Source organism: Austrofundulus limnaeus, unplaced genomic scaffold (genome assembly GCF_001266775.1).
Source record: "Austrofundulus limnaeus strain Quisiro unplaced genomic scaffold, Austrofundulus_limnaeus-1.0 Scaffold131, whole genome shotgun sequence".
NCBI lineage: Eukaryota > Metazoa > Chordata > Actinopteri > Cyprinodontiformes > Rivulidae > Austrofundulus > Austrofundulus limnaeus.
In genome coordinates, this window is record NW_013952533.1 from 1,278,629 (window position 1) to 1,287,858 (window position 9,230).

The following is a 9,230-nucleotide window of genomic DNA, read 5'->3' on the forward strand; positions in this document are numbered from 1 at the left end:
TCTGAATTCCAGTGTCATTTAGAGTTGAATGGCTCAGGGGATCTTGGCATGTCCTTGGTTATTCGTGGATTTGRGTGAAGAAGGACACAGCTTCACATTCAAGACTGATCATTGGTTTTATGATCTTAGCGAGACATCATACGTACAAACTCTGCAGGGGGAAGGAAGATGGAGGGTCAAACCAAATAAAACAACTGCGTAGTATCCCACTTAAAGGAATCCACATCACACACCACCTTTCATGCTGAACCACCATCTCACCTCCATTCTGACAATAATTACTTTTTATAGTTTTTTTAATAGTTTTAATAACATTCATCCACTGAGTCCCCCACTCCCCCCACACACACACAAACACAGGCAAAAACATTATTGCCCATTAGATAATCATTTTACCTTCAAAGTCAACAAGACCATCACCATTCAAGTCCACATCCCTTAGGATATCCTCTACTTCTTTTAGACCTACCTGGGGGTGGAAAAAAGAAAAAAAAAACATAAGTGAACAGAAGTCCATTTACACTTTGTCTATTCAGGGAGAAATTTATCATAAACTCTCATTTATTTGATCCAACYCTTACTTGTTGGCCCAAAAGCTTCCTCATAGCGTCTCGAAGCTCAGACGTGCTTATGGCCCCATCTCCATTTGTGTCAAACTGGGAAAAAAGAAACAAAAATACAAACTTTGCACAAAATCGTAAAGAAATTTGTGTTTGGTAGATTATTTTGTTAAAACAATGCCTCTTGGCAATAAATCTTATACCGTTGGAAAGTCATTATTTTCCCCTATTTGTAAGGAACATGCATTTGTGGGATGWGCGGTAGAGCTGAGTARGTGGGTTGCGCACGTGAAAAATGTGCCAAATAGATTATTTTGTTGTTGCTTTTGACGGTTGTTTTGAGCTTTTGGTACCGRCAGTTCAAGCCAATCAGGTGTCCAGCATAAGATTTATTGCCAAGAAGCATTGTTACAACAAATAAATAATCTACCAAACACAAATTTACTTGTTTTTGAACTAATCATATCCATCAAGACAAAATAGGTGAATGCTCAAAAACACAGTAACTTAATTAATTATTAAACCAATGAAAGGTCCAGTCATTCTTACCTCCCTAAATGCATCTTTTAACTCCTTTATTCCAATCATGTCTGCAGTTTCAGCAAGAAGTTTTGGGCCCATTAACTCCACAAAATCATCGAAATCAACATGACCTCCTACTGATGAAAAAAAAAAAGAAAATACATACAGTAAATATTCAAACACACACATTACATAGTCTCTTTAAATGATATATGAGTTTTTTGTGCTTACAGTTCATATTTATTTGTTGACTTAGTTCTATCAGCTCCATTTCTGTTGGCATGTATCCCATGGTCCTCATGCAGTTCCCCAGGTCTTTACAGCTGATGTAACCATCTTTGTCTTTGTCAAATTCTTTGAAAGCATCTCGCAGCTCTGTTGTAACAGCAGGTGTTACATTAATCACTTAGCTGCACGCCTCTGAAACCAATAACTGCATAGCATTGTTTATATTTACATATACTAAAAGTCGCAATACAAATTACAGCTTGGTATATACTCAAACCTTATTGGTACTAGGCCTGCATAAAACAGCATATTAAACATTTATCACCATTGCAGTATCAGTACAACAAAGACAGCTTGGACTGCAGTGAATCATAGAGCATATGCGTTGATATTTGTATGCTGATACTTAAGGTGTATGTACCAAGTACATACCAAATACCCAGTAAGAATCAGGAACATACCTATTAAATATGCTTAATACTCACTACAAAATGAATATAAACTCAGTACAGGGCTGGGATCTGCAACTTTTACAATCAGAAGAGCTATTTCTGCTCCTAAGCTTGCTAATAAAATGTGTCAGGAACCTCAAAATGTGCTACTTACTTACCTACCTACTTACCCTATAAATACCAGATACACTGCCTGGCCAAAAACAAAGTGTGCTCTTGCTCTGCAGAGGTTATTTTCTAGAAACACCATAGTGTGTCACATTTCGTTGATATAAGATGTTTTTTCCCCCTCATCTATCCTTGTGTGGTATTTTGTTTTTCTTTTAAGGGTTGTACCTCCTCACGATGTCTTCATGAAGATGATCCTTGCTCTGTGCAGGGGTCTATAGCTGCATGACCCAGGGCACCTGTTCTCCTATGTTTGTTAWGTTCTGTCTTCTTCTGAATGGGTGTTCTGAACTGTAAATTCATTGTGCTCTGTACAATGACAATAAAGGTTTATCTTATCTTAAGTGTCCACCTGGATTTAACTAAGGTCTATGAGGTGGGGTTGCTGCAGGTGGTCAGGTCCAGGTTCAGCAACAGTCTGTGCTCAAAGAATGAGGTCAGCTGACCTGAATATACTGAATGACCAGGTTATTCCATCAATGATTGTTTCTTCCCTGATGGCACGGCCATATTCCAAGATGACAAAGCCAGGATTCATGGGGCTCTTATTGTGAAAGAGTGGTTCAGGGAGCATGAGACATCATTTTCACTCATGGACTGGCTCCACAGAGTCCACTGAGAATCTTTGGGATGTGTTGGAGAAGGTCAGACTCTACCATCATCAATGTAAGATCTTGGTGAAACATTAATGCAACACTGGATGAAATAAATCTTGTGATGTTGCAGAAGCTTATCCAAACAATGCTACAACAAATGTGTGAAGTAATCAAAGCTGAAGGTGGTCCAACAAAATATTAGAGTGTGACTTTTTTTTTTTTTGGCCAGGCAGTGTATGTACCTTATACAAGGCTGTATTTTGTATTGCCTCATATAGTTTCATATTTTCATATTTACTTTTATTTTGTGATACTGCTGAACAGTTTAATTTGGCTCAATAAGAATGAAACAAAGTCTTACCGTCCATTTCTTCGGGCCGGAGCTCTCTGTCCTGTTGAGACATAAAGTTTCATTATTATTCAAAAAAGATTTTAAACAAGTAAAACAGGAAAACTGCATGTGAAAAAAAAAACAAGAAAACATCTTTATATCAGTGAAATAAATGTACAGCTGGCAACGCTGTGACTGGAACAGAAATCTTCACTACAAATCTTCTGCCTTCTTGTAAATCTCGTGTAAAAAATGCCGAACAGTAAAACGAGCTAATGAAAATGTCTGTCATCAGAAAGACAGCACTTTAAATAGGCTGATTCTTATCAAGCACCGGGAACCCTAACTCTGGAGTTCACAAAGGAATGCTCCTGGTTCCTTTTATATGTGTTTTTTTTTTCTTTTTTAAAGAAGTTGCACCCAGTGAAAGCAACCATTAAAGGGCAGAAAGAGGRAGACATATCCCAGAGCTCTCAGGGGTTAACAGCAGGAGTAATGAGACGTGTAAACAACACAAACTGCTGACGTCAGGCTCAAAGAACATACAGACCACAAGTTTTGAGTCAGAAAACACACGAGGCATCTGAGCCCAAAACAACGCCACAACTCTGAGCTAAACACACCGGAGCGTCAGCACTGTCACTGTCAGGCTGTCACTACACCAGTTTGGTCACAACTGACATCTCAGGTCACATCACGACACTTTCTGGGGGGCTTTCAATATAATATTTGTACATAAATAAAGTTTTTCTTAATCACTTTCAATACAAAAGCAAATACTTTTTAAAAATCCTTCCTAAACTAAAACTTGCGCTAATTCACTTTCCTCAAAGTCTTCACAACTTAAGTTATTGAACACACAGCTGTTAAATTTGTGGGGACAATAAGGATGTGTGATTTTATGACTCTAAACACCCATAATACCAAATCCAGGCAATGGATAGCACACTTTTAGTGCACGTTGCCCATTTATTGTAGGTTTTATGCAGCTGTACAATAACAGCAATGGTTTTTGTAACATGTTTACATCAAACTGCAATCACTGTGAGACAGAGTCCATCCCGGACAGGTCCCAAGTCAGGGCTACACAAAGACAAACGAGGCCACCAACCATTCATCCTCTCARTGTCATGGACAGTTATCAATTAACCAACATGCATGTTTTGGTTAAAGGGAACAAAACAGAGCAACTGGTGGAAAACCAACGTACGCTCAAGGAGAAAATGCAAACTCCACACAGGAAGGCTCCAGGCTGGGAGGTGGAACTGTGAGACCACAGCTTTAACCACTGCTCCACTGGGAACTCTCGTTTTTGCTCTTTTTTTGTCCTTGACCAGGAATTTGGATTTGGAAATGCAGGCATTTTCTCCTACATGGAAAAGTGGGCCAAGAAAAATAAATGGACAAATGTCCTCCTGCAGTCAATGGGTGGTGCTGCAGCTCCTTCTGCACCTCTGCTTCCCATGGCCCTGTGTCCACAAATATTGACACATCGACACAATTCTCATGTTTTCTCATGGATTTGAAATGAAATGAAGAAGGTGTGTTTTAAATGCAAACTTTATTTAAAGGTATTCATATCCAAATCAGACAAATGTTTTATTACAACAGGTTGCTTATGTGCATTACACTTTTTAAAGGACTAAACATAACGGGACCAGTTAACAATTAAACTTTCATCTTTTAATATTTAGTTGCAAATCTTTTTCAGTCAATTACAGCCTAAAGTCTGGAACACACTGACGTTAGCAGATGTTGGATTTCATCCTTGGTGATGCTCTGTCAGGCCTTACTGCAACTGTCTTCACTTTCTGCTTGTTTTTTGGGCATTTTCTCTTCAGTTTTGTCTTTAGCAAGTGAATCCATTAGATTCAGGTCAGGTGATTGGCTTGGCCTTTGCATAACATTCTACCTTTTTGTCTTACACTGGACAATGATCCTAACAGTATGGTTAGGATCATTGTCCATCTGCAGTGTGAAGTGACTTCTGAAGCTTTTAGCTGGGTAAGAGCACATAAAACACATCAGAATTCATTTTGCTGCAAGTGGAGAGGATTTGCAACAAAATATTAAAACTTGAAAGTTAATCATAAATGTTAATTTGTCCCATTACTTTAGGTCCTTAAAAAGTGTGCGTCACAAATACAAACGGTTGTAATTCACACCGTTCACCTGATTTGGATGTAAATACTTTTAAATTAAAGATCAAAGTCTGCAGATAGAGTACATCTTATTTGTTTTATTTCAAATCTATTGTTGTGTTTACAGCCAAATAGATGAGTTGTGTCAATGTCCCAAAATTTATGGATCTGACTGTTTTTCCTAATATCTGTGGCATTTCACAAAATATAAAAAGGAAAAAGTAGCAATAAAATGGCGTAGGGAAAGAAAGAGTTTTCATCATAGGCAGTGTGGTGGCTCAGTGGTTAGAACTGACACCTCACAGCAAGAAGGTCTTGGGTTCAATCCCCAGTCTAGACCTGGGAAGTTTGGTGTGGAGTTTCCATCTTCTCCTTGTACTTGTGTGGGTTTCCCTCACACCCCAAAACATTTACACTGTGCAGTAAAACTTTTTTAAACATCTGATTGAACAGCATATGTCTGAATTGTTTGTTTAAATCAGACAATTGTCTGCTTTTCACTTCCAGACTTAGCACAAAACTATTTTATTCAATTAGAGCTTCAGCCTTATATAATATTTAGCTCAGGTGTTAGCGTATTGTAAGGTTGGAAGTTCAGTCTCATTGCTCTTTAGGTTTATGTTCTTCAAAAACATTGAACCCCATGTTGCTCCAAAATAACACACATATACTTCATTTTTTGCAGCTCTAATATTTTCATGCAGATCCCACAAGTCCCATTTAAATGTGGGCTATTTTAACCGGGAGGTGTTTGATCCTGTGTGAGACATCACATCGTTTTAAAAACGTTTATTCTTCCATATTTCATCTACATATGTTTTCTGTTTAAAGTCATCATTGTTTCTATGGGCTGTATGTTACAGTAACAATTATTTGGTTCTGAGCAAGTTTTTCCTTTATAACCTCAAAAAGCATGACAGCTGCCATTATTTGTTAAATATAAACAACCTCAAAATAACCACATGCATCCCACAAAAACATAACAGTATAAAGCAGCCAGTGTTATGTACTTATTGTACTATTTTTAACAAGTTCGAGAACCTGTATAAATCAGTTTTGCCTGTTTGCTGATCTACTGTGTGTTAACACAGTCTAATGAGAAAGAGATGCTAGCACCCATCAGCTGACTGGTTATGAAGTCAGTTCCAAACAATTTGATATCAGTCATTGTGAGTGGAAAAATAATATTTACAAGAGGAAAACATTTGAGAACTTTATAATGTTGCTGATGTCACAGGAGAAGATGTTCCACAAGCTCACCTCACAGGGGCCTAAGTTCTGGGACACTGGAGAAGCAAGACCAAAGCGAAGGTGTTTGACCATGATTATCAGTAGAAATATGGTGGTAAAGCAAACAGAGAGTCAGCAGAAASATCGCACTAGATGGTGTGATGGTTTGGGCTTGTTTTATACCCACAAGACTTGAGCACCTTGCAGTCACTTACTGAACATACATGCTTCTGTATATCAAAGTATTTTTCAGTCAAATGTGAAGATGACAGTCATACATTTAAAGTTTGTTTTCTGTTGAGTCATTGCAGCAGAATGATCCTAAACACAGCAGAAAATRAAGATCAGAAAGCAAGAAAAAGACAACTCAGTTTTCCACTGACACAATCAAATAACCTGAATCAGACAAATCCTTCACAAATAGACCGGTAACGTCATGCAGAACGAAACAAATTCAAGTTTCGACTGGTAAAGGCACATTTAATTAATCGGGATGAACTTAGTTTTTCTAGATTTTAAGATTTTGATAAATGAAAGATACAGGAATGTACTTGTCACAATAAGTGCACAACAAAATATGTTATTACTCCAGCTATGATAATAAAAGTATTTCTAGCTTTAACAGAAGCAGAGGTAGGAAGCGTGTTTGTCAAGACTTACGTACAGCCTGCCTGCTCTTTGCCATGCCTTTACTCAAGAAGACACAGGTTTGTCCCAGTATGTTGCTCACGAGAACGCAGTTTTGAGTCATGGAAACAATGGAGTCCTGATAAGGCCCAAGATACCCTGATTGGCCAATCTCCTCACATGACAGCACAAGTCTGAGTCTCCTCTCAACATCCTGGAGCATCTGTCCATCGGCACGCAGAGACAGAGCAGAGTGCAAGTGAGAGAAGTGGAAAGAAGATTTGGAGGATTATTTTAAAAAAAGTCATTGTGGATTTTATTCTTAAAAACAAACAAAARGCTATCCTATTAAATTCTGAGACACATCTGTGTTCACTGTACAACCGGAGTAGCAGAAAAAGGCCTACATGCGTGTGTATATACAATGTCAGCATAGAAAAACATGCCAGAAAGGTGGCCTAAATACATCCATGATAAAGCAACATGATGCCAACTTTCCGCTCATTATTCATAACAGTTTACTTGCCACTTGTGCAGACTGGCACCTCACACCTATACACTGTTGCAAGAAGAGTAAACAAGCTCGGAGGCAGGCAAGAGGCAAGCTAAACAACCGGGGAACAGGCGACAAAAGATGCCCTTAAAGACAAACAAGGATGTTGAAACGCTTTTCTCTTTATTCTTTGTGACATCTGGTGCTTTATGTAAATTATTTCAACATGTGTTTAACTAAATGCAGCTGTAAACCATACAGCAGACAAACTTCCTGCATAAAAACGGGAAATTAAACCTGAGCTTTATAGACCTAATATTAGATTTTATTGTGTGGAGATTTTTGTAAAAAGTATTTGCAAGTGATTTTACCGTAATAAAAGCAGAAACTGTACACAGAAAATCTCAATATTTAGGATTCGTAAAATTATTTAGCTTTATTTACAATTGTCATTTTCCAACTGCACCATAAAATCAATCAAAATCTTAGAAAGGTGAGCGAACACATGGTCTTACCGCTCTTAGAGGCCAGTCCAAGCAGTTTCCCATTCCAAAGGAGAAAAAAGGCATTAAATAGGACCATGAGTACCTTTTCTTTACTATGTTTGCAGGTTGAGTTTTGAGAGGAAAGAAAACTCGGCTTTTAGCCAGACCCATGAAGACTGGGGTGCTAACCTGCGTCCACAGCGGAATAAAAACAGTAACTATCCTGGGAGCTGTTTCAAACTAGTGGCATTAAAAACACAGAGGAGTTATGGGAGAGTGAAACGAGGGGGAAGAAAGGGGTGGGATGACAGAGAGAGAAAGCATATGAGGGAGGGATGTGGAAGGAAACAGTGTAATGCCTAATAAAGGAAAAGGGACATCTGAAAGACTTTTCTTCCAACTGTCACAACAGGCAAACTGTTCAGTAAACAGTACTGACATGTCAGGACAGCACTGGCACTAAACACATAAGAATAAATAAAGGGTCGATCATTCCTTGAAGAAACTCACAAGGTGTTGGTGAAGGCCGATTAGCTGTGGCAGCTTGTGTGGCAGTGTTTGTTAGATATTTTGTTAACATACAAACAGGGTTAACTTCAAAAGTTGATAGTAAAGTTGTAAGGAAAGATCTTGCATAATGAGTAGTCCACATGTGTTAAAACTCAAGGACCATGGGCTAAATGTGGCCCACAAAAGCTTCAAAGACATATTGATGTCTTAAATTATGCTGCTTTAAAGTGCCTGTGACATTAAATTTTTGTGATAAATGTGATTGCACTTTTGGAAAGATAACATCAATAACATAATGCAAAAGCAATTTCACACCACTGAGATGAACAATTGTTGAGATATTTGCATGTGAAGAAACAGGAAGTGATGTCAAAGGGGAACGTCTGCATGTAAACAGAGCATTGCTAAAACAGCTAACAACACAGAAAGCAGGGAATTTTTTTTGTAGCCACATCAGTAGAAAACAAAACTGAATGTTAGTCTCTTCATTTCTGCATCATCAGTAACTTTTTAATTTATTATACTATAGCAAAGAAGAAAAAGAAAAAGTAGAAGAGAAATATAAGAACTGTAAAGAGAGAAACCGATAGAATTTATACAACATGTGAAATGAACACCACACAGGACACCACACTCGACATCTGACCATCAGCAAATGAAGAGAACAAACACCCAGCAACCAAACTTAAACAGATGTATGTACATATACCCATACGCACATATATAAATATATACACACACATATACACATCCACACCTACGTACAATAATTATAACCTCGTTAATATACACAAAACACACACACCTATACACACAACCAGGCACATACACATACAAACATACACATACTGTATACACATCCACATCTACGTACAATAATTATAACC

General features: G+C 38.0%; 1 protein-coding gene across 3 annotated transcripts in view; it reads right to left on the reverse strand.

The window, feature by feature from the left end:
- Positions 1-6: 6 nt before the first annotated feature.
- cabp1a (calcium binding protein 1a) overlaps positions 7-9,230 on the reverse strand; it is an 18,130-nt gene continuing 8,906 nt past the window's right edge. The window contains exons 1-8 of one of the 3 annotated variants that reach the window (XM_014015584.1): positions 7,864-8,048; positions 6,893-7,078; positions 2,888-2,918; positions 1,314-1,457; positions 1,110-1,219; positions 582-656; positions 397-469; positions 7-151 (exon numbers count right to left, since the gene is read on the reverse strand). In XM_014015584.1, the coding sequence (XP_013871038.1) occupies positions 126-151; positions 397-469; positions 582-656; positions 1,110-1,219; positions 1,314-1,457; positions 2,888-2,918; positions 6,893-7,078; positions 7,864-8,004 (786 nt within the window). In that variant the 5' untranslated portion in view covers positions 8,005-8,048 and the 3' untranslated portion in view covers positions 7-125. Of the gene's footprint in view, positions 152-396; positions 470-581; positions 657-1,109; positions 1,220-1,313; positions 1,458-2,887; positions 2,919-6,258; positions 6,337-6,892; positions 7,079-7,863; positions 8,049-9,230 lie in introns of those variants that run through there. The other 2 variants (XM_014015587.1, XM_014015583.1) reach the window with 2 other exon arrangements.